The sequence below is a fragment of the Odocoileus virginianus genome, chromosome 25 (assembly GCF_023699985.2).
Source record: "Odocoileus virginianus isolate 20LAN1187 ecotype Illinois chromosome 25, Ovbor_1.2, whole genome shotgun sequence".
Taxonomy (NCBI): domain Eukaryota; kingdom Metazoa; phylum Chordata; class Mammalia; order Artiodactyla; family Cervidae; genus Odocoileus; species Odocoileus virginianus.
Window position 1 is genome coordinate 11,457,762 of NC_069698.1, and position 25,682 is coordinate 11,483,443.

Genomic DNA, 25,682 nt, shown 5'->3' on the forward strand with positions numbered 1-25,682 from the left:
CAAAAAAAAAAAAAGAAAAGAAAAGGAAACTTCATTTTGACCCACAGAAAGAAGAGAACATTGAATAAATCCATTTTCAAAAATCATCCCGATTGCTCAATTCAGTGATCAAAAATTGTGGCTGGGGAGTCTATAATTTCAACCAGCCAGTGAAGGCTCATAGTCTGAGCCTGACTGATGGTTAAAAGGGCTCACCTAATCTTGGGGCCCCAGCTTTACTTCCTCTCATCTGCTGATGCTACCCTCCTAGGCATTCACTTATTTTCAGGCGCAAGGGCTTCAAATAAATACCCGAGACTTGGTTTAGAACTCAAGGATGATTTAGCCTCCCCATCCCAAGGACATTTTACTATACCTAATTATGCCTCCTTCTCTTCTTTTTCTTTACTTTGAAACTCTTATTACGTATGTCTCTGGAAGAGTACTTGGTCAGTGAGTCCAGCTCCCCTTGGTAGAAGACCCCATCTTGAGATCTTTGGCTCCATTACTTCACTGTCCATTTCTGTATTTTCTGTTTTTCTTTTTAATGCTTGACTTTACTACTGGAGGAAGAACGTTTTCCTTTCTTTCAGCTTCAGGTGAACTGCCATCATGGAAAAGAAGGCCAACAAAGTCACAGCTCCGGTCACCAGATAGGCGAGGCCTAAGAAAAGGCTGCTGCCTCCACTCCACGTCAGGGTGGAGAGAACAAGTGCTTTTTGTCCTTGGAACCTGCTTACGGGAAAGTCTAAGGAAAGAAAATTTGTTAAGGATCTGTCTCAGCACTTCTCAGCCCCACCTCGACACCTAATATTGCTCTTTTTGTAGGCGATAAATGGTTGACTATTCAACTTCATTTAGCCTAATCTTTACCAAGTAGTATGTTTTATCTTGCTGGAAAGAAACTAAGTAAAAACAAGCTTTCCCTCTACATAGTTGTAATCTATGAAAGAAACGGACACAAACGGATCTGAATGACTTACAGATAATTCAATAATATGAACAAATACAGTTAATTTACAAACCCAAGGAAATGAAAAGCCTATAGATAGATTGTGCAGCAAGCCTAAATTTGTGTTTGTGGATCAGGACACCCAGGGTAGGCTCAAGTCCTTTAGAGGCTAAGGTTTAAATCTGTACCTCAGGGAAAATTCTTCAAGAGGAGTGAAGAACAAAAAAGTAGTGAGAGAGATGGCAAAACATTTTTGGTGGTATATTCAAGTTTTGAAAAGGCCAGCAACCCTCACTGCTAGGGAGAAAGTGTTTGAAGTGGCTTTGCTATCATTAGCATTTGAATTATGTCATTTTGATTATGCATGTGGCCTGAGGTTTTTAAACATCTGGTGCTTTTTGTAAACCGAACTAATAAACAAATAAAGGCTTCTCATAGCAACGGCATTTCCCAGCAAAGCTCTTAAAAGGCCTCAAATCACTTGGCAACATGCTATTTAAAGGCACAAAGAAACTAGTTAGGAAAGCTAGCTTGCTTTCTTTTCCATCAAAATTCCTCATGGTCCCCAGGTTCCTGGGCTCCTTGGGTGCAGGTCCTCAACGAGCCCTCTGATTCTTACCACCCCCCTCCCCCGCCCCGGTTTCGTTAAGAGGGTCTTTTCCTCACACGGGGTCAGTGGGAGAACTAGCTGCAGCTCAGGCTTGGCTCTCTGCATATTAGCCAGGCTGTTAGGCTGGACGGGTAATACTCACACTAGGGTTCAACGTAGGTGGTACAGGCATAGGGCTGAAGCTCAGGATTGAGGTTCTGAGCTCAAGATTTAGGTTGGAGAGTTGTCTGCATTAAAATATGACTGTGAATAAACACATCCCAGGAGAGCGTGTTTCACGCTGAGAAATGGTGTCTCCTTTGTTTGGAAGTGGACTCCCTCTTTCCATCAACCTTAAACTCACTGCAGCGCCTTGTGAGAGCACCAGGACCCAATGGGCTTTTCCCCCCTGTGTCTTGATCGCTCCCCTAACTGCTTTACTGGTAGGGTCATCACAGAAAAAGCTGATGAGGACTGAAGGTCCAACTTGAAAGACTACTGTTGAGCAGCTTTCAATCTCAAATGTTCTAGGAGCGAGAGAGGGGTGCTGAAATCCTGTTGCAAAGGTAATGTTCTGTGGCCTGGTCTCTGGTCTGTACACACAGAGAGACATTTCCGACTTTCCTTTGCACAGGCTAGTGTTAGCGACCATGCTAAAGGCACAGCTGAGGGCAAACCGTACCCCTGGTCAGCAGACATGAGGAAGCAATGCGGTGAGAGGCAGAGATGGTGCCTCTTCAGTGGAGGCATCTCTGCCCAAGGAACATCCCCACTCCTGTGTCAGGGAGGAAACCTCTGCTCTAGGACGGAAAAGGAGAAAAGATGGAGCAGGGAACTGGAACACAGGTCATCATTCACCGACCCAAGAATGTTTCAGGCAAACTCCTCAAGTGGTAAAGAAACAGAAGAGGTAGAGAGTTGGGTGTTCAGATCCTCTAGCCTGCTGGGGGTCCCGTGAAAAACTCCAGGGGCCCTGAGATGCCACAGGGGTGCTGATGCCTACTGGGCTGATGTCTCAAAACTGTGTGCAAGTCCTGGAAAGACCTGCCTCCGGGAGAATTCTGCCTCAGAGAGAATCAGGAAGGGACTTGAAAACTAAGTCTAAAGACCAGAGTTAGTACAAATTATATTAAAATATATATATATATACCTATATATATATATTTAAAGATAGTGTTTGGTGTGATTTTGAAGTTAAGAACTTTTTGTTCTTAAGTCAAGAGTGACACTTATATTCTTAAAGTAACTGGGAACACTCAGAATCTCATATTCAAGAATGTCTCTGAATGTGGGCCACATGTCCACAACCGAGGCCTCGGCGCCTGCTAGCCGGCGTCGGACCAGCAGAGGAAGAGCAAGGCTCCTCAGCGCAGAGCTGGTGGGGCAGCTCACGTGGGCTGGAGGGACCCAAGCTGCTCTCTGAGTCCAGAGCTGCTGCCTTGGCCCCTGAAACTTCCGCCTAAAATCAAAGGCTCTACCATCACTCTCAGTTTTCACTGCTTTGAGTCCATATTCAAATCCACTTCTTCGTAATCCTCTCTATCTTTATTTCCAGGGTCCTCCATGTCATCCCATCCTATATAACAGGCTTTTCTCCTCACTGTTTTAGATCTCTAGGCCCACTGTTACTCAATTTTTCTCCTGGGGAAGAAACAGTCCTTCCTTACTTACCCTACCTGCTTACCTAAAGTTGCTACTGTTACTCCTTAAAAAAGTGCACATTTGATTATATATAAAGTAGAGACAAATAGCTATGTGGTGATGGAGTGACAGTATTGTCTATAAGATAAATATGTATTTCTTTTACAGTGTATATAGATTTGATTGGAGAATAGAGAAGTATAGAATGAAATAGTTCAATAACTAGTATGCAGATGGACACTGATTTCCCTTCTGCCCTGGAATAAAAGGATACTGTAGTTTATGATGAAACTATAGCTACCAGCAGGTAAGCCTTCGGTAAAATTGTCTATTCGATGGAGTCGGCGGTGCAGTTTCTTGAAAGTGGGAAAGGCGGCTGTCCGCATCCACACAATGAAGTCATCATTGATGAAGCCGTTGTTCCTTGGGTCCTCTTCATCTAGTTCATAGACAGGCTTAGGCCAGTTCGGAGGCTTTGCAGTTCCTGTGGGAAGTTAACAGTGGATGTGGTTGAGAAAAATCATCTACCGCCTTCAGTTTTTCTTAACATGTAGAGAATGAAACAACTTTCATATTCCTGAGGAATTGAAATTACACTTTTTTTTTAAGTATGTGTGTGTAAGCTACATGAATATGCAGCCTTTAAAGACAACGATTATAGGGCTTCCCTGTTGGCCCAGGAATAAAGAATCTGCCTGTCAGAGCAGGAGACACAGGTTGTATCCCTGATCTGGGATGATCCCACATGTCAGGGAGCAACTAAACCCATGTGCCACAACTACGGAAGCCCTCCTGCTCTAGAGCCTTGCTCTGCGACAAGAGAAGCCGCTGCGATGAAAAGCTTGTGCCCTGCATCTAGAGAGCAGGCCCTGCTTGATACAACTAGAGAGAAGCCCGCTGGCAGCAATGAAGAGTTTTGACTCAGTGCAGTCAAAAATAAACAACTATATAAATAAAATAATAAAATTTTTAAAAGATAATACTTATAAAGACTCTAAGGAAATGTCCGGGGCGGGGAATGCTGATGATACTGTTATGGGGTTAAAAAAAGCAGAATATCATGTTGTATGTGTATTATATACCCAACTATGTGCTGTGCCGTGCTTAGTCACTCAGTTGTGCCCGACTCTTTGCAACCCCATGGACTGTAGCCCGCCAGGCTCCTCTGGCCATGGGTTCTCCAGGCAGGAATACTGGAGTGGGTTGCCATACCTTCCTCCAGGAGATCTTCCCAACCCAGGGATTGAACCCAGGTCTCCTGTACTGAGGGTGGATTCTTCACCATCTGAACCACCAGGGAAGCCCATGTTCAACTATATTAACTGTATAATAGCACATTGAAAAAATAGGTACAGCAAAATGATAATCATGGTGCTTGGTACTCAATGAGAGCATCATGGGTAATGTACATTTTCTTTAACTTCACTGGTAATGTAGAGAACAAATTGAAACAAGATACCATTTCACCTCAAAATGGGCTAATATTTAATGAAAAAAAGAATGATAACCACTCATGAGGCAGTGGAAATGGGAATTCTTGTACAGAGCAGACCGATGCATGGATTAACGACATCTTCGGTAATTTCGGAACAAGCAGCAAAAGATTAAGTGTATTTTGCATATATTTTAGCCCAGGAATTCTACTTCTAGGACTGTATTCTAAGGAAATGACCATGGGAAGTGCATGAAGATTGTGTTACACAGGTATTCCCTGCAGACCTGCGCCTAAGACAGCGAAGTTGGAAGCAAGGAAGAGGAATCGGTAGAAGGGAGGAGGTGGAGAGCAGAGGTGTGGCAAGCCTGTTCTGAAGCCAGGGTCGGGAGCGGGCGCTCAGGGTGGAGGGCTGGCGCCTTGAGTCCAGTCTGTTAAGTTTACACTCATCGCCTACTTCCCGCTTTACAGCAGTGGCCATGTCTCTCTCCCACTGGACAGTAGACTCTTGAGTTCAAGGTCTTTCTCATTGCTGTTCACTGGCATTTAGACCAGTCCCTGGCACATAGTAGGTGTTCAATAAATGCCTGATAAAGGGATGAGCGATTACGATGAAAGTTGACAGAAGTCGATAATTAAAAAGCAGTCTGAATTTTGAAATAGTCAACAAGAAGTTGTTCAGTGAGCCTTTCACTTCTATAAAAATGGTTCTACTATTTGTAAGAAACCATTCTTTCTTAACTCTGACCACTGACTATTTTCTCTTAAAAGAAACACAAGTCTTATTTCTAAGCATGGGCTGTAGTGCTTATAAAGGCATGTGCTAAGTTTGGTTGGATTAATCTGCTGCAGTCTGTTTGTAGACTTATACTTCCTCTGGAAATAACCCTTTGCTGGAGAAACTTCCTCTCCAAAAACTGTGGAGATGTTGGCTCTCCCGAAGACCTCAATGGTTGTTGGTAGAAGAATTTTGCTTGACACTGAAATTGTCTTTGGTGCCCGCATGTGGATGAGCTTCTCTGGTAGCTCAGTGGTCAAGAATCCACCTGCAATGCAGGAGACGCAGGAAATGTGGGTTTAATCCCTGAGTCTGGAAGATTTCTTGGAGGAAGCATGGCAACCCACTCCAGTATTCCTGCCTGGAGAATCCCCATGGCCAGAGGAGCCTGGCAGGCTACAGTCTATGGGGCTGCAGGGTCAGACGTGACTGAAGGGACTTAGCAGGCAGGGCTGCACATGGACCACACACCCTCTTTACTTAGCCAGAGCTCATGCTCCAAGACAACGTGTCCTGTGGACCAATGACATCCAAATCACCAACGGAGTGAAAAATGCAGGTTCAAACATGCCTTTCCTTACCGACCTCCAATCCCACCCTGTCCCATGTCTCCAGAGAGTATGAGAAGCATAGTAGAGGGAGAACCAATTTCTTTTCCTTTTCCAAGTTCAGCTGGGTCCTTGGTGTCCCTCCATTCACTCCATAATAAGCATTTCTTGATGCTGACTTTTATCAAGCACCAGGGATACAGAACTGTATGAGATCTAATCCTTTTCCTCAAGGAATTAACACACCAAGTGGGGATGACAAGCATTCAGATGGATAATTACAGTAAAGCACAGTGACTGTTGTAGACAGAAGCTGAGAACAAAGTGCGGTGGGAGACAGCCAAGGATGCTGCATGTTACCTGACTGTGGTTATGGTGAGACAAAACAATAGCATGTTGCCAAGTTCCTCTCTAGGGGTTTAATTACAGATACAGTGACCATACCTGCCAGCTTGCCTAGGACAGTCCCAGCTCATGTTTGTTGTCCATTAGCTCATCTGATTTAGCGTTTATCCCAAGCAAATAATGTAAGTATAATTCCATCCTTCCTATTCTAGTCATGGTCTTAGCTAGTAGTGAGAGATACCTATGTATGGTGAACAAGAGTGCTTCCTTTAACATGTTACTGATGGAAGATAACCAGAGGCTTTTCACAGCAAAACATAACGTATCCCCATGACCCTTGCCACTGTTTGGCAGGACGGCCAGCTAGACCACAGCCTCTGTTCTGATCTGTGTGATGTATTAATATGGAGGTGCCAGGCTGCAAGTCACTGGGCTTAGTAGAAAAAAGTGGGATGTTGCAGTTTATGTTACACGGACATAGCGTGAAATACAGATAGTGTGAAAATACATAGTGTGAAAAAAACATACAGCGTGAGAATAGCGTGAAAAACAGATCCTGAGCAGTCTTGCTGAGAGTAGCTGGGACTCTCTTGCAACAGCATTATTTATTATATGGTGTAAAAATATAACTATTTTATTGTTCAGTATCCATTTTTTTATTTGCTAGTAAATTCTTTTAGCCACGAAGAGCTAAAAAAAAGAACACACATGTTCAATGAAAAATTAAGTACAATTTTTTCAAGGAAGTAGATGAATGTGATACTTGCAATGTTGGTTGACATTTACTCCCCACCACAGGAACCATCATGATGTCAATGATCACATGAAAATCAAAAGATATAAATCTGCTGAAGAATATCAGAATCTACTTCAAAAGTTTGCACTTATTTTTAAAAGAGTATATTCAAAACAGTGCTTTGCCTCATGCAGCTACAGAAAGCTCATTTATATACCATTATGTGAACATGACTTTTCATTTAGATCAAATAAGTTTCTGTCTAGTGTCATTTAAAAATTTTTTTTTTGTAATCAAAGAAAAGTTTTAATGTTTTGGGCTTTGTAATCACATAAAGAACCTTGTAAATGGTTAAATGAAGCCAGTTTTACATCAGTCTTTTCAGATGTATTCATCTCTGAATACATTGGTTTGATTTTATTGATTTGATTTTTCACGGAATCAAAGCAAAGATTTTCAATATTCAATACTGGAAGACAAAACTTCTGACACAGTTATAAATATTACTATAAATTCAGTTAAAATATTCAACAATCAGATGTAAATTTTTTGGTTTTATAGTGATACTATAAATGCAAATTTGGTAGCGTACAAGCAGAATAAATAAAAAGTTCTTAGTAAATTAAGAAATTTATAGAGATGGGGCTTAAAATTGGTTGTGAAACATAAATAATTAATAACTATATCCAAACAAGCTACAATATTTTGTTAATCAAGAGAGCTGTAATTATGCAAATTTAAATATTTTAATATATTCACAGATAAAATGAACTTCGAAGGTTTTACAATGACAAAGATGTTAAAGAAATGGTTCAGCATGGTAGTACTTGTGGTTTATCTTTGCTACACATCATCAATCAAAATTTTAGAAATCTTTGAGCCTTCAAAGAGCTATTTTCTATATCAAACGATGAGTCCTACAATTAGCCTGCACTTTTTCTTGGTAAAGGAGCCCTCCAACTTTTGGTGAAATTTTATTCAAAATAGCTGAAAAGTTTTAGACAAAGTATTCTAAATGTGGAATGCCAGAAATCTTAGTTTTTGAAGGTATAGTTAATTGTAATTATCAAAAATCAAGTTTGCAAACAAGAAGGTACTGAAATTTACCCCTGTGAAAGCAGGGGAACAATTGAACATATTATATAATGATATCATATAATGATAGTTCAAAATGTGTACAAGATTTAATTTTTAAATTCTATAATTGGGCTTTGGAAAATCTCAACTTATGTGAAAAATATTTTGATGGAGCTCCTATTTTAATAAGATCAAATTTTCTTCTCGATGAGACTTAAATGATACCCAGAAAGTCTAAGATTTCATACCATCTAAAACTAGTAAAACATTTAAAAAATCATAGAAAAAAAGTGAAGTTAAAAAAAAAGACCTTGCCTATAAAAACACTTGGGTTGCAATACTAGCATACTCTAATACAAAAGAATTGGAAATGAGAATATCCTCCATTTAGTGAAATGACTGTGAGCGTAATAGGTATCTCAATACCTATAGATATTTTCTTAAAAAAAAAAAATGGTCAAAGGAGAAGGATCAACTAGAGGTGCTACAGTTGAGTGATTAACCATAAAATGCGCTTCAAAAAAGACTGGCTCAGACAGGACAGGGTGGGAAGAGGACCGCGGGAGGGATGCGCGCGCCTGGAGCCGGGCGCGCAGTGGCGCGGCGGCTCTCGCGCTCATTCTCCTGCCTCCTCAGCGGCGCCCCAGCCTCAGAGGCCCTCGCCGGGGCAGCCCGGTCCCCCTGCACGTGCCGCGCCCGCGAGCGAGCTTAACAGCAAAAAAAATCCTCAGCACCAACCAGGCACCTGGTCCAGAGGAAAGGGGGAGAGTTGGTGATGCCCAGAAGGCTGAGGAGGAGGGGAGGTCTGACACTGATCTGCCGGCACCAGAAACAGAAGGTTTGCCTCGCTGTTGAGAACTTGAGGGCAAGTTCTGGCCACTGCAGAAAAGGAAAAAGGATCCCAGCTCCCGAATAACCAGCCTTACCCTTCCGTCTGCTCCCTTCTTTGCCCTCTCCACGGCTCTGACCCCCGGGAATCTGTGTCTCTTGGTCCCTCCAGCCGCTGGGTGAGGCATGTTCAAGCCTTAGACATTATTTTCTCTGCCCTGTCAAGCCATCTCTGGCCCCTTAGGTGCAGAGGCACAAGGAACGCGCGCGCGCGCGCGCGTGTGTGTGTGTGGAACGTGTGTGTGTGTGTGTGTGTGTGCGCGCGCGCGCGCTCACTCGCTCAGTCCTGGGACTCTCTGCGGCCCCACGGCCTGTGGCCCGCCAGGCTCCTCTGTCCACGGGACTCTGCAAGGCAAGAATATTGGAGAAGGTTGCCATTTCCTCCTCCGGGGGATCTTTCTGGCCCAGGGTCCACCAGGCACCTCCTGAGTCTCCTGCACCGGCTGGAGGATTCTTTATCACTGAAACACCAGGAAAGCCCGCAAGAAACGCGGGAAGATGAACTCCACAGGCGTTCCCTTGTCTCAGGATGGGCCGTTTTCTCCTGGAGATGTAGCTCCTACGCACGGTGCCTCTGACTGCCCTTTGAGGCTGAAGAGCAAGAGGTTTTGAGGTTGAGAGAGGGACCCTTGGCAATGTGGGAGGGAGGGAAAAGCCTTCAGAGCAGGGTGTTTGAGGGTGGGGCACGTGCGCTGTCCCGCTAGTTACAACATTCTCATTGCAGATGGCGTTCTTTCCCCTTCACGTCCCTTAGTCCCCCTATGAACTAAGCCACAGTGGGACCCGGAGTCTCTGTTTCCCCTCCTGCTGCTGCTGCTAAGTCGCTTCAGTCGTGTCCGACTCCGTACGACCCCACAGACGGCAGCCCACCAGGCTCCCCAGTCCCTGGGATTCTCCAGGCAAGAACACTGGAGCGGGTTGCCATCTCCTTCTCCGCTCTTTCCCCTATGCAGACCTAAATAGCTGCTTCCATGTTAATGCCTGATGAAGGACAAGGAAAAGCTCCCTTCATCATCTAGCCTAGAACCGTAAGAAGCAGAAGTGAAAGAGGTTCAAGGAGCCACAGGCAGGGAAATGGGAAGACTTGGGAAGGAAAGGAAAATGGAGGAGGAGGAGATCTCTAGATACTACGGGTAAAGGCGTGCTATGTGAGGGATTCCTGGGGCTTTGCTAACCTGCCGACCTCTAACCCCTCAGGTCTAGCCACCCCCAGAGGCCACACAAACCACCTGGGCCCTGTAGCTACCCCCTGCCCCACTGTGGAGTCAGAGCAAAGCTGGAACAGACACTCCGTGTGATTCTAGCATGCCTAATGATTATGAAAACAAACCCAAAGAGCCTCAAGTGGGGCCGTTTGGGAAAAAAAAAGAAAAAGATTGTAGATAATTTTTTGAATTTTTTTTCCCACAAAAATTCAAATTTTTCATTAGAAAATTACAGGGGCATGTAATTAAGACTTATATGGCCAAGAAACTGATTAAAGTATGTGACTCCATATCCAGAATAATTATTCTGTTATCTTTTAGCATTTAGGTAGTATTTTTTTTATTTAGGTAATATTTAAAGCATTTTTAAAGTTGGTTTAATGTACACAGATAGATTCTTTTAACTTTTGAAAGAATTGCATTTTAGAAATAATTTATAATAGAATTACTTTATTGGCCCATCAATATGGTAGTATCAACTTGTTGATCAATAAACACCACTTTCTAATAAATATGTAATTTTAGTTATTCCTGTGACCCCTTTGACTCTCAAGAGTGCACTAGTTTGGACAGTAAATGATATGATCTCTCTAATTATAGATGAAGGAACAAGTTTCTTAAACCATTGCCTTCTTCCTGATGGTAATACAGAAGGAACCAGGGTACCAATCATTTTATGTTTCTGATAGGTATGTGATGGAGGTGCTCACAGGCAGGAAAAGTTGGAAACAAAGGCAATCTAAAAAGAAGTAAAGAAGGAGGAATCATAAACATCCCCCCACACACCAAAACCAAAGTTTCCATAGCGAGAGGGGAGTACTGAGCTATCGTACGGATCTTACCTTCAAATGCATGAGAAAGATTTTGGTAAGTTGGGTTCTGAAACTTGACGTACTTGTCTGTCCACCATGCAGTCGCAGTCCTCATCATTGGAACTTCGATCTGTGTAGATGAATCAGGGTTGTACAGAAGAACGAAGGTGTCTGTGGGGAAATTAAAGACAGTGTTAAGAGATTGAGGCAAGCGTTTTGCCACACTTGGAAGTGCACAGCCAGACACAGCTGAAAAGGCGGGGTTTGAGCAGACTCTCCGCATGCCTGCATGCCCTAGATGCTGGAATCAGAAGATGATTCCTTTTCTTTCTAAGGCCCCGATTACTGAGAGATACTCTTAGGCTCCATTTAAATAATGTTTCCTGACTACTTCAAATCTCCGGTGAAGAACTTACTTGCCAATGAAGTATCATATGTCAGTGGATAATGTATACAAACATTAAAAAAAAAACAAAAGCCTGCCACTCAGCTGCAGGAGTAATCTTCTGGACATTAGGTTTTACACACTCACGAAAGGAAACATGCTGGAGACAGGAAAAGTCACCTACCATTGAACAGGCTGTTGGCAATTGCACCGCACGGAGCGATGGGGAGCCCTTTGTCAGAGGTTTTGAACGGAGCACAGTTTCTGACATCCTGGAGGAAGAATGACGCAGGAATACGTGATTTTGGTAAACTCTTAAAGTGCTAGAAGTGAAAACACAGGCAGTGTAAGCCAACCCACACTGATCCATTGGCATAGACTGAGGCTGTGGACCTGTTGTTCCCAGGCTGCTGGCTCACCCAGACTAGAAAATGTTTGTGTTTTGCAGATATTTATGTGTGTATACACATGTGTGTAGTTTCTTTCCTCATTAACAGTACATAGCATACTGAATATGTCTGCAGGAAGAAATTTTACTTTCTGGCTGTGCTAAATATCACGCTAAGCCTACATTGGAATACATTTTAAGAAGTTTTTCTTATTGGAATATAATATATTCTAAAAACTATACAAATTGTGGGTCTACAGCTAGATGACCACAGGGAAATCCATCTACCTAACTACCAGAATATATTTTAAAAAGAATGGCTGCTAAAAACCATTTGGTTATCCCTTTTATATAGTGTCAGTATAGAAAAGGTTTCCTTTAGCTTTTCTTGCCAGTATGTTGAATATCATCTACCTAGAGTAAAGTTTTGTAATCTTAGGTCTGAAAGGATATTCAGTAAACCAAAGGCTTTTATTCAATCAAGTAGAGCCCAGTTTCCTTAAACTAGGCTGCCTGAAGGCCCCAGTTATAAAAAAAAGACAGTGGTGAATACAGAGTGAACCAGACAGAGATGAACCACTCAAGGTTACTGTCAAAATGGTTGGTGCCTCCATCTACTAAAATGGGGAAGTTTAAAGAAAACTACAGAAATCAAGTGTGCAAAAATAATACTGAAATCTATTTGATATGTCAGTCATTCAAAGAAGCAAGCACTCTGCTGTTTGAAGCAGCTCCAATATGCCATCAACTTATTAACAGAAACAAATCCTGAATTGTGGTTGAAAAGGTACTTGCAGATTTGCCCTTCTGACACATTCATTATCACCAAGACTTGGACAGTCCAGTATGTATCTGGCTTTAATATAAGATGTTGTTAAACTAAAAAATGGGCGACGCATGAAAGGATAGCCATCTCATTGGAGAAGACTCACATTCCTGTTCTGAGGAGGGAAAGGGCTCATTCTCAACAGCAGTTATCCTGAATACTCAGCCCCTTCAGTTCACAAAAGAATGAAATGAGCATTTCTGTCTTGTAAAACCTTAACTTTTGAGTTTATTTTCCATACGCTCTTTTAGACTGAAAGATCTATCTGGTTTAAAAAAAAAAAAACAGAGTATTATACCAAATTTACTAAAGCCCTACCTTTACATCCGTACCCAACAGCTGGATATTACTTCTGGACAGAATATACCGATAGAGGTTCTGATAGAAGCCATACAATTTATAGTACAGATAAACATTACCCTGTGGAGGAGAACATCAAGATGTAAGAAGAAAGAAAAATAAATGGAAATATTAATAAACATGGATGGGATTTGTTAAATATAAGTAGTACCAAAAATATTAATTGGGAACTGAAAGCTTCCTTATTTCAAATAGAAACCCAAGAAATTGTTTTTAAAAATCAGTGTTGGAAAATCCTAGTATATAGTATATACTTAATTATTAAAATGAGTAAATAACTTATTTTTAATGTTTATGTAAGGGTTACTACATTCCTGCCTTGAAAGAAACATTTATAACTAGGCTTTGTATTCTCAATACATAAAATTTGATTCTTCAAATATTTTCCCAAAACACTAAGAAAGATGCTTTGCCTAGGGGTTGTGGTAAGCATCAAGTTCACATAGTTTCAAAGCAAATCCATGAAACATAATTTAAAATTGGAGCCACTAAGCATATTTAGGTGCATGTGCCTGCTGTCCAGAGACAAAACCCAGCTCCAGCGCTGTGCCCACAGTCCATAAACCCAGCTCCAGCGCTGTGCCCACAGTCCATAAACCCAGCTCCAGCGCTGTGCCCACAGTCCATAAACCCGGCTCCAGCGCTGTGCCCACAGTCCATAAACCCGGCTCCAGCGCTGTGCCCACAGTCCATAAACCCGGCTCCAGCGCTGTGCCCACAGTCCATAAACCCGGCTCCAGCGCTGTGCCCACAGTCCATAAACCCGGCTCCAGCGCTGTGCCCGCAGTCCATAAACCCGGCTCCAGCGCTGTGCCCGCAGTCCATAAACCCGGCTCCAGCGCTGTGCCCGCAGTCCATAAACCCGGCTCCAGCGCTGTGCCCGCTGTCCATAAACCCGGCTCCAGCGCTGTGCCCACAGTCCATAAACCCGGCTCCAGCGCTGTGCCCACTGTCCAGAGACATAAACTCGGCTCCAGGGTTGTCCTTTCATCTTAGGATCTAACACAGACCCATGGCATGTAACACTTGACCAAGAAATGGTGATCCATTTGTTATGGACAAAAAGATGGAATAGTTCACTAATCTAGAAGGAAGATGATTTTCATCTTAGCAATAAGTAGTCTTAGTGCCATGAGAGATATGCCTTTTCATGGATGCTGCCACAAGACTGCCCACTTACAAGCTACCATCACGCTTCTACCTTTGTGGTGACATACCAGGGCCCTAAGGCTTCTCTAGGAGGGCTTGATACCGATTTTACTAACAGCACATATGATGCAAATGTAAATGTCCAGTGTAGCTACTTAATATACTATAGCCCTCCAGGCTCCTCTGTCTGTGGAATTCTCCATGCAAGAATACTGGAGTGGGTAGCCATTCCCTTCTTCAGGGGATCTTCTTGACCCAGAAGCCAAACCCGGTTCTCTTGCTTTGCAGGCAGAGTCTTCACCATCTGAGCCACCAGGAAAGCCCCAAATAATATACCACCTATCTCCAAAATAATAAAGGCGTGCATCTAGAACTATGAAGGTCTAAGTTTTTATTAAGTGACTCCTAAATGTTAGGTGCTATATTCAGTGCTAGAAATACAAAAGTATTCCCTTACAATTCCCTGAGCCAACTGATTCTCTTATGCTACGCAAATTTGCCCTTGCCCTAAGGACCTTTAAGAGGATGAGTATGAGAGATGGGATCTGGGACCCAGGGCAGGCTGAAAAGCAAGGTCATAGTAAGTGTGGCTAGTGACAGAAAACCACAAAGCCTGAAGAGCTTAGTCCCTGGTAAGAGAAAAGTCTCTGGGACACTGAGAAGGGGAGATGCTGGGTCCTGACAAACAGGCAGTTTGAACATCATAAACGGAGAACATGGAAGGCAAACAAGCCAGGCGTAGTGGGAATGATGGATTACGTTTCCTCACACAGAGACGTAACCTCTACTGATGACCCATAACTACAGAAAACAGGAAGTCCATGGAATGGAACTTGCCATACATTTTCTTGGGAGCCAAGAAGAGAATTCTACTTACCCAAAGTTATATGTTCATATAAACATGACAAAATCAACAATGAACATCACAGTTTAGAGACAGGAGTGTTTTTAATCAACTTTTTTCAGTGATCCTTTGTCCAAGATTTTACAAGGCCTCCTTGATTGTCATCTTTTTGATTAGTCCTGGAGGCAGATGCGCTGTATGGCATTTCTTTCCTTTAGTGCCGGATTCCTAGTTCAAGGCCGAGAGCCTTGCATGGATTGTCATCTAGCATGTGTAATGTGTGTGAACTCGTGAGGGGAAGGCCCCGTGGATGCCCTGAACAGTTAGGTTAGATTTTTATGAGAAAGACTCTGTCTGAAGGAAATGGTCAGCAGCTGGTAACACTTATTTGCCTTTAGGATTTCAAAGGACACAGACAGATGGGAAGTTGAAGCCTTTTAACGCTTTATCTTTTGGATTTTTTTTCTTCAAAAAAGCACACCGAGCCCCTAAGAAGAAACCAATCCTGCTGACACCTTGATTTCAGACTTCTGATTTCTAGCATTATGAGAGAATAAATGTCTAATGTTTTAAGGATGAAAAAAAAAAAGCAGCACTAACTTTACTTTTGGGCGGTGGTAGCACGGTGAGTTGAGGAAGGCAAGAAAGGACACAATTGTAGACAGCTAGAATTTTGACCTCTAACAAAAGAACACAGATGTAAAACTTCCCCGTGGACTTTATATACACATCACTTACAACCCAAGTACTGATTCTCTTATGCTATGCAAATTTGGCCTCGCCCTAAGGACCTTAAAGAGGATGAGTATGAAAGATGGGAGCTGGGACCCAAGGCAGGCTGAAAATAAAGGTCATGGTACATGTGGCCAGTGATTCAGTAACTTCCCTATAATTTCCATCTGAATTACTCAAAAATTGATTAAAGATACAGTTGTATTCATACTATTACTGATGCCAACATGCTTTCATCTGGGATCAAGGGGGGAAGGGACCCATAGAACCAAAGCTTCCTAGAGCATAAAGCCATAACATTAAGCACTTTATCTTTTTTCCATTTGTTAAAATGTCAGCGTCTACCGTGTATAATGTGCTATGCACTGTGGAGGAAGCAAAGGTTCTTATGTTCACCCCATAACCATTAACTGAGAAACTACAGGTTGCCAGACACAGTTATAGGTGAGCGCGCATGCTAAGTTGCTCAGTTGTGTCCGACTCTTTGCAACCCTATGCACCATAGCCCACCAGGCTCCTCAGTTTATGAGATTCTCCAGGCAAGAATACTGGAGTAGGTTGCCATGTCCTCCTCCAGGGGATCTTCCTGACCCAGGAGTTGAACCCAATGTCTCCTGCATTGGCAGGTGGGTTCTTTACCTCTAGCACCACCTGGGAAGACCAGTTATAGGTGAGAGACAGACAATAAACTATACATATAATAATCTGTTCATTTATATAGTGAGTTTGACGGTGATAGCATTGTGGAAAAAATGGAAATTACAGCAAGGTAATGGGAATCAGGAGTGCAGGGGCAGGGTGAGTAGACAGGCAGCAGCATGGAATAGGATGGTTAGCTGATACCTGAGCCAAGCAGGACCGGAAGGCAGCAGGGGCGGGCGCGCCGAGGGGATGCCAGGCATGGGGACGAAGAGAACGCCTGACTTGTCCGAGGAACAAAGAGCCACTGTGGTCAGAGAGTGGGTAGGAAGAGAATGGAGAGAGGCGGTCAGAGAGGAAATAAGTAGTCAGATCATGTAAGGCCTTGGAAGGACTTGCGGTTTTTCATGGATTGGAAAGAGAAACCATTGCAGGGATTTTTGAGCAAAGGACTAATATGATAGGACTCAACGGTTTAAAAAGTTCAGTCTGGCTGTTATTCAAGATTTGGGTATAACAGGGAGATCTGGTAGGAAGCTATTGCAGAAATCCAGGTGAGAGGTGAGTGTGGAGCTGAGAGGTGGGTAGAGGTGAGCAGACTCTGGATATATGCCAAAGATAGAGCCAAGAGGATGGATTGGATGTGAGCTGTGAGAGAACGAAAGTAGTCAAGAATAACCCTGGGCTTTTAGCCTGAGCATCAGAAGGACAGAGTTGTTGCCAGCTGAGACTGAGAAGTCTGTAGGTTGGAATGGTATATTTTTTGGGTGGGGGGAGGTCATGGAATAGGTAAGGGGAAAAGTGGATAGTCATTCATTTTTAGAAACATTAAGCTTCAGATAGCTATGAGACACCCGAATGCTGACATCAGGAAGGCAGCTGGAAATACAAGTGTGGATATTGGAAGAGATGTTTGGGATGGGGAGAGAAAAGAGAGCGCTGGTGATGGAGTGTTTAAATCTAGGAGGTAGGTGATGTTTCCGAGGGAGTGCAGACAGAGAAGAGAAGATGAAGACCAAGGCTGCAGCCCTGAAGCTCTCCACAGACAGGGTCTGGGGGAAACAGGAGGAACAGCAAAGGAACCAAAGAAGGGCGGTCCGGGAGCAAGGAGGAAAACCATCTCTGAGAGAAGATGCGCCAAGAGGGCGTGTGCAGTGGGTGTGACAGGCCCTGAGGACTGGGCCCTGGGTGCAGTGGGTGTGACAAGGCCCTGAGGACTGAACCCTGGGTGCAGTGGGTGTGACAAGGCCCTGAGGACTGGGCCCTGGGTGCAGTGAGTGTGACAAGGCCCTGAGGACTGGGCCCTGGGTTCGTCCAGGAGGAAGTCACGGGTAACTCTGCAGTTTCTCTGAGTGACAGAATGAGAGGAATTAGAAGTAGCCACCACAGACGCCTCCTCTGGCGACTGTTCCTGCTCATCTGAGGGAAGAAATGGGCAGCCAGCAGGCTGGGAAATTTGGGAGAGTAGAAGAGTGCTTTGTTTCTTAAAAGATAGGTGAGGGACTTCCCTGGTGGTCCGGTGGCTAAGACCCTGTGCTCCCAATTCAGGGGGCCTGGGCTTGATCCCTGGCTAGGGAACTAGATCCCACACGCCACAGCTAAGAGTTCACATGCTGCAGCCAAGATCCTGCACAGCCAAATAAACAAAGTAAATATATATATATTTTTAGAGATAGGTGAAACAATGTGTCTGAGAGCTGGTGGGAATCATCCAGTAGACAGGAAAGGTGATGTATTGAGAAGTGAGAACTGCTGAGTTAAATCCTTATACAGGCAAGCAAGACCGGCATCCACCACACAAGTGGAGAGGTGAGCCTTCAGATGGGAGCATGGGTGGTTCACCTGTGATCACAGCTGGGAAGGCTGAGCATGTGGTACAGAGATGAGTGGGTGTGTAGTTGTGATGTGGCATGTCAAGCATGGTCCCTATCCTCAGGGAGGTTCCTGTGAATAGAGGGAGTACAGGATATTATACGGCTGATTGCTGAGCCCATCAGAGGAGAGGAAACAGCGCTCCCAGAATACAAATGTGGGCAAATTCTTGCTGGAGGCATGAGTGAAAAGGAGGCTCAGAGAATATTGGGGGTGATATTAGAGACTCAAAACTAGTGAGATCTTACAAGTGCAAGTGAGAGGGGAGACTTTCCAGGCAAAAGAACAGCAAGAACATAGAGAGTTATATCCAGGAAACGCAAACTGGTCAGTTTGGCAGGAGTACAAGGTCTCTTGCAGAGATAAAGATGAAAAGGTAGTTGGTCCTCAGGTGTCGAAAAGCAATCTGAAAGAGTGCACATTTTGAGGGGGTGAAGGGCATGGTCTACCAATTCTGCAAATAACAATGGGAGACAAATAGGAGAAGCCAAAGGCTAGATGTGTAGTTAAGGATGCCGTGACACAAGACCAGGAGGGCCTGAACTAGGGTGATGCCAAGAAACTGGAGGGAGAAAGTGGTTGGGAGAGACACAGAATATAGACCTGATGCTTACACATCAGAGGTGATGAAATGAGAAAGGAGCGGGCAGGGTGGAGTTAAGGAAGGAAATTTTGAGTCTTGGTGATGAGATCTTTCCCAGAAGTAAGGAGGATTTTTTTCAGGAGATGATGCTGAGTCTGGTTTGGGAAGGAAGCAGGGCCTTGAGGCTGGGATGGTCAGTGATCAGCTCAAGAGCAGTCCTGCCCACAAGGGAAGACCCCCACACAGAGTCTCTATGCAGGGGAAGGAGAGGGGATGAGGCAGTTTGGGGAGGAGGGCGCTGCCGGGGGAGAGGTGTGGGGTCCAGGGGACAGGATCTTTGAAAAGTTGAAGGAAATACATTTTCATTTGATCATATCTGCCACCTGGAAAGACTGGAGGCCCTGAAAAGGAGCCTCTTGATCTCCTAACTGCAGGGCGTGGAATCAAGGGACCGCCCTGGTGGCTGTGCTCCGAGGTTGTCCTGTGTTTGCACCGAGGTCATGCTGCCCATGGCTGGTCCCAGCCAGAGGCTCAGCAATAGCGATCCTGAGGCAAGGACTCTCCGCTGGCCTTGCTGAAACTTTCATAAGCATACACTGCATCTAAGACCTTCCTTCCCTCCTCCTTCCTATTCTCCCCGTCTCTCTACCCTCCTCTTCCTCTGTCCCTCCATCCTTCCTTCTCCCCATCCTGCTCCTTCCCCGAGGGGTGGGAGCTGTGTTGTGGTTCGACAGCTCTCCCAGCCTGCCCCGTATTTTCCTCAGTACATCTCTTGCATGTCTAATCCTGTCTTGGCATCTGGTTCTCAGGAGGACCTGGACTAACACAAGACTTTAATCAGTGCAAGAGTAGGGACGGCTCTTAATATTTCTTCGGCATTTCTCACAGTGTCTGACAGCCAGGCCAAGACTTGCCTTAGGGATTAGGCAACTGCATGCAAAGAATGACTTGGAGAGGGGCCCAAGGAGAGTCCCACCAGGTGTGTGACCCTTGACACTAACTCAGTGTGTGACCTTGGCCAAGTCACTTAACCTTTCAGCCCATTAATTTTCTCACTATAAAACGAATGGTCAGATTCAGAGATTTCTGTGGTCTCCTCCTGTGCTGACATTTGCCATACAATCTGTTTGACTACAATCTGTTTGACTGATGTTAAGAATTATGTTACAAACTTGAGTAAGTAAAGATTCTGGAAATTTAGACATAAAGGAGAAGAATGAAGATTCCATGGGTAAGGGAGAGAGCTGCACACAAACTCACTACTTTATAAGACCCGCCGCCATTCCCGCCCTGCTTGACTTTTTTGTATTTTCAGTTTTGGAAAGCATTTGGTGGAGATCACAAGCTCACTGCCATGTGTTAATTAGGAACAGAGCAGCATAGAGCCAAATGAAGGCTCCTGAATCTCACCTCCATTTTCTGTGGAAGGTAAAAGGAGATAGAGCAGTTGCATTCTTTGTCAAAATTAGTGGCATCTTCTCGCAGTTTTGCACAACTTGCACATTTTTCTGTATAATTAATCTGTCAGACAGGGAAGAAGATAGTTATTAATTAAAAAGGGATGTGAGTACATATCTTAAAATCCTGAGTCCACTCAAGTGTCCAGGCTCACCGGGTCAAGGGCATGCTGTCTGGGACACGAACCAGCTCCCTGGATGCGGAGGAGGGGGCCTCCTTTCATTTTGGCACCCGGCAGTATTCTGCCATGTACTGGAGCTCAGGCTTCCTACTGCATGTCTAGCCTGTTGTGATGAAGTCACCATTAGGAAAGTATTAGCCAGTGACTCAGGAGAACTGGGCCCATGGCCCAGGTCAAATCAGCTTTCTGGGGAAGTCACTCCACTGGTTTTCCATGTTATCCTATGGAAAATACTTATACTAGTGAATTCTTCTGCATGATGTCTTGAGGAAGTTATTAAAAAATGACCGAACATAGAAACAGAAGTGTTTCAGAAATGTAGAGTTACTGATGCATGTGAAGCAATTGTTTCAAAAATGCCGTTATGTTCTGTGAAAGTTAAATTCTGTGCAAAATGGAATAAGTGGACTCTTAAAAAAAAAAAAAAAAGGGTAGTGTGTCCCACATGGGCAGATCCTGGGAGCTCTGGCTCGACTCAGTGATGTGAAGATGGAGTTGCAAGGAGAGTTGGGAAAGGAGGCTCAGAGAGAGGCCGTGGGGCCACGCACTTCTCTCTGCTCCGGGGAACACTCGTCTCGGGCACCCGGGGGTGGTGTGGGTGCTGAGGAGTAATTAGAAGAGTCTGGGGATGGGAAAGGAACAGGGGCTGGCTTTCTTCCCAGTAAGTTACCAATCAGATTTTAGATTCTTGGGGAGAGAAGACTAACAGGAAAGAAGGAATTTTGAATGCTTGAAAAGCCATTGGGTGTTTGGAAGTCAAATGGGTAAAGTGTGAATACTAAATTAAAGATTAGCCAAAAGGCTAGTTAGTTGTACTCAGTTGTTTATATTTACTTCAGTCATTCTTTAAGTATGCAGAAAAACTTGAACGATTATTTTTAAAAATACTGACACCTTTTCTGTTTGTGAGACTGCATTCTAATTTTTTAAAAGCAATAAAGAACAGGGCTGTATCTAATTGAGAGCTAGCGCACTGAACTGTGTTCATCCAGTCTCTGATCTTGAGTTAAACACTTAACCTCCAGGGCCCACATTTTGTTCATCAGCATCATTTTGGCTAGCAATGAATTGATTTGTGAGCTCACTGCAGCAGTGTACATTGTACTTCACAGATTCTTGTGAGAGTTCTATAATGCCAAAACCGAAACAGTGTCTTTGTTGATGAATAAATTTTTGAGTGGATGACATCCAATGTGCTTTCTGGCTCCAAAAATCTTATGAGGAAAACATATCAAAAATCAACGTGTTTAATCTGCTTTGCTGCGTGAGTGCTTCCGTAAGCGTGTAGCTCTAAAATGACAGCAAAGATCATAGTCTGCTCCTCATAGAATTTTGGAGAGGCAGGAATTATCATTCTCGCTTAAAGTGAATTGCAAAAAGGGCCCTTTCTTGCTGTGCCTCAGGGCTCACTCATGAGAAGAGAAAAACCAGCTCAGGACTCTTCTACTGAGTTGTGTGTTGACAACACTGGCCTGAGATACACGCTTCATCTCATCACCCATCATAATGAAACACTTTCATGTGCAATAGAGGACCACACTCCATGGGCAGCTCCTGGTTTTTCTGTATAAAAACAAAACGCTTAGAAACAGTCCTAGCTGAACTGGCTGAAAAGAACAGTTGATTGAAAAATCCTCTTAACATCATGCTAAAACCACTCTGTTGAAACTTGTCTGCAGAGTGGCCTCGGCCAGCCACGGGGTGAGGTTCTCCTCTGACGCCTAAGGCGACAGCATTCAGCAATGGCTGTCTCGTAATGGAGGCTGCGCTTCATCGTGGGTGGGGATGGGTGCTCAGAAGGGAGGAAGCGGGAAGGACGTGGGAAGAGGAGGGGAAGGACGAGAAAGAAAGGGGTTGGCGAAGAATAAAATGGAAAAGGAAACAGGATGCGCTCTTTGTGGGAATGAACATCAACCCTGCAAGCCAATTACTTTGCTGCCGCCTTCAACAAGGCCAGCTTACTTTCCTCCTGCAGTTTTGGCCTCTGCCACATGGGAGGGCCGGGTGGTTTATTATGATCGCACTGGAGGACTCAAGAGGAATTAGGGGCACTGGGAAGACAGCCTGCCAGGAGGGGGAGGGGAGAGTAGGACATTTCAGGGGAAAGGCAACAGAGCAGGATGTGTGGGTAGGAGGACTGGGACCTGAAATGGTATTTTCCTTCTCTGAAGTCCCACTGCTTGCTCAAACCCGTTCTTTTGATAAGTGAGTGCCTGTTATGCACTGGCAACGTGCAAGGAAGGGGCTGTGGGTACAGCAAACACGCCAGCCGCAGCTGGGCACTCTCTTCCTGGCACCCACTGCTTGCTTACTCTATCATCATGTGCTCACTGAAGGCAGGAATTGACTCTTACTTAAGAGTTTACTCATCTGCACACCCAAAAGAACTCTGAGCACGTGCATACACTCATGGATGTTAAATCAGTGTTGCCAGACTTGGACTCCATGGAAATTTTGCCACTTAGCCTATGGGGAGAGGGACTAGATGAGCTTTCCATGGCAGCCTTCAGAGTAGAGGTCATATGGTCTTGGTAATCTGCTCAGAGCTGATTGGCGTGAAGCATTTACTTAATTTATGAGACCAAATGTGGGCATGGCATCAGGCCAGATCTGAGCTCCCTTCCCCAGACCAGCTTCTGGGCTTCTCATTCTCCAATGGCTTGTTAGTCAAATTGGCAAAAGGCTTATGACTGAGGGGGTCACAGCTTAGCTTCAGCTTTTCTCACTCCGAGTAGAACCTGATTTATTTTAGTAAGAATCCTTTAGAGGCCAGAAAGATTTGCGATCTTTCCTTTCCTGGATTAAGACAATGATCTGAGGGAGTCTATTTGCAAAGGGAGAGGCAAACGCTTGAAAGTGGCACAAATTTGAAGGCCCGTGTCTTTGGCTCTTCACACTTTTTATCACCATGATTCACAGGTGTCTGGCAGTCCTCTGGTCTTGCCTCTCCTCCCACCTCCACTAGTGGCTTGCTCGGGTACTCCGCCAGCATGAAAAGCTCCTGACTTTGCCAGGCCCCTGTAAACAAGTATGGCTGAACTGACCAGGTTGAGAGTGCGCGTCCTCAACAGAGAGGAGGGATGAATACAGCACACAGCGGCTCTATCACCATCTGCAAAAGGGGCGCTCCAGTCTTGTCTAGTTCCCTACGGAGGGGCTGAGTTCTCACACTGACCACTCCTTATAGTCCCAGAGCTAAAACCCTTAGAATGCATTAAAGTGTCAGATGGGACAGACCTCTATTTCTTTGATGCTCTTTGCAGACAACAGAAGGATGACGCCCATGCCAAGGCAGAAGACCCCTGTGGCAAAAAAGCCAGAGAGGATCTCGTTGGCTGAGAGCTGGAGCCGGAAGGCAGGCAACTGCTGCTGCTTCACCGCAGAGTTGTCTGGCAATCTGGACTTGCAGTCCTGGGATTTCCTCTTCATTCTGGTCCTGCAGGTGACCCACATATACTTCTCAGACATTACTGCTCAAAGTAACACCACTTAATGTTAAGAATTATGTGACTCTTCCTTTGTGGTGGCAAAGTGCCTCTGCTTCCTAGAATTATGCCTTAATCAGACCTCTGTTCAGTAAGAGAGCAGCTCCCTTCAATCAGCCATGGCTTCGTACATTTTTCTTAGGTTCAAAAACCTTGTGCTAAGTACCCTGCCTAGGAGGAATAGTCCCCAGCAGGTCAGTATAAACCCACATCTGGTGACACTGGGAAGCAGTTACAGCAGGCTATTTCTGGGATGTGGTGACTAATTCAAGGCAAGCCTTTCCTGAAAGGGGAAAATGGATTTATCTTTAAGAGCTTGCCCAAATCCTTGGAGATTAATACAAAAAACAGAAGTGAGTGAAGTCAACTTTCAACAAATGTGACTGTCCACTAACACGAATATAAACTAAGTTGGGAAAATGCTCTCAGGTTATAGCTAACTTTGCTATTTGTGATAATGAGGGAGGGAGAAAGAAACAGGAATTGCAGAACACAGATGTCTAATCTCAGTAGTTTCCAACTCTCTCATACATAAGAAGGACTCTGGAAAGAAGGTGTCGATGAAAAACATCTCCTCCTAACCTTTCTCCAAGCACCTGCTTTGATGGAGCCCAAATGAGATAAGGGAAAGCAAGAGGAAAATAATCCTTTAAGTGTTCAATATTGTAATATGGTATCATTGTTTGGTTTGGTTTTGCTTTTTCACATATTAGAAGTCTACTAACATTATTTTCATTAGGCTTTTAATAATTACTTCTTCAAGATGCATTTAAAATGTAAAATTAGGATTTTCGAAAAATTAGGCAGCATGCGAGTTTCTAACCTTTTTTATTAACATTAGGCAGAGAAGCCATGCTGGACTCTTTTTATATTAAAGAAGAAAATGACTTTGGCAAATCTACCTAGTTTAAAAGAATACAGAACAAATGCAACTACTTACAGTGGGATGTTTCCAATTCAGAGTCAAAGTTTCCCCTTGCAAGACTGGAAAAAAGCAGAACACCAATTGGGAATCCGGCTTGAGGGTAGTGATAAGTACGGCTGTTGGTATCTTATTTGTGTGAGGAGACAGTAGTGAACACTTCTACTTCACACCTACTATTTGTTTTAATAAGTAAATGTGGTCAAGAACCTTAGTTCAGTAACAGCCTGTGAGATTAGATTAAGTGTGCAGAGTTGGCCTACAAAATATCAGATGTGTTTGCTATCTAGGTACTTGTTTCAACATTGGGTGAGATTACAGAAAACAGGTAATGTCTACCTGAGGGGTCATTACGATAACAGATCAAGAACAGTTTTTGTTACGCTTTTTATAAAGCAACAAAACCAACCTAACCAAAATCCCAAAGGTGCTTCACAGGAGTACATTAGGATTGCCAGAGAAAGAGGATAGATCTATCACAAAGAATTGGCTCACAGGACCCTGGAGGAGGTTGACAAGTCCACAATCTGGAGAGCTGATGTTCCTCAAGTCTGAGTTTGAAGGCCAAAAGCTGCCGGAGAACCAGGAAGCAGCGGCATGTCAGTCTGAAGGTCATCAGGCAGGAGGAGGCGATGCTTCAGTTGGAAGGCGGAATTCGCTCTTGCTTGGGGGAGGGTCAGCCCCGCAGGGGTCACACTGAGCTGTGTATAGCCTGGGTGAATTTTCATTCTGTGGAGGCTTGCTTTCTTTTCCCTCCAACTTGTGGAGTTTGATCCGGGGTCCCGCAGCACGGAACTTGCCCCTTAGCCTTGGGATTCCTGTGTGTGGCTTCTAGCCCACAGAGGTGCAGGAGAAGCAGGCGGCTGGTGGGAGGAA

The 25,682-nt window shown here is 44.3% G+C and overlaps 1 protein-coding gene across 3 annotated transcripts; it reads right to left on the minus strand.

The window, feature by feature from the left end:
- Positions 1-302: 302 nt before the first annotated feature.
- Positions 303-25,521, minus strand: LOC110152912 (cell cycle control protein 50C). 3 transcript variants are annotated; one of them, XM_020916727.2, is made up of 9 exons: positions 25,307-25,396; positions 24,825-24,868; positions 23,637-23,835; positions 20,171-20,281; positions 12,900-13,001; positions 11,552-11,639; positions 11,013-11,153; positions 3,436-3,645; positions 303-727 (listed from the first exon to the last, which is right to left on the minus strand). In XM_020916727.2, the coding sequence occupies exons 3-9, from the start codon at positions 23,826-23,828 to the stop codon at positions 540-542; spliced, it is 1,032 nt and encodes a 343-aa protein (XP_020772386.2). In that variant the 5' UTR covers positions 23,829-23,835; positions 24,825-24,868; positions 25,307-25,396; the 3' UTR covers positions 303-539. The 3 variants fall into 3 exon arrangements, with proteins under 3 accessions (XP_020772386.2, XP_020772385.2, XP_020772384.2); XM_020916726.2 differs by having other exon boundaries at positions 25,302-25,347; XM_020916725.2 differs by lacking the exon at positions 23,637-23,835 and having other exon boundaries at positions 25,302-25,521.
- Between the last annotated feature and the right edge of the window lie 161 nt (positions 25,522-25,682).

Coding starts and splice junctions, on each gene's coding strand:
- LOC110152912 (XM_020916727.2), bottom strand. CDS start 23,828: ATGAAGAGGAAATCCCAGGACTGCAAGTCCAGATTGCCAGACAACTCT. Junction 3,646..11,012: donor TCTTTCTCATGCATTTGAAG/GTAAGATCCGTA, acceptor AACTTCCCACAG/GAACTGCAAAGCCTCCGAAC. Junction 728..3,435: donor TAGTTTCATCATAAACTACA/GTATCCTTTTAT, acceptor TTCTTTCCTTAG/ACTTTCCCGTAAGCAGGTTC.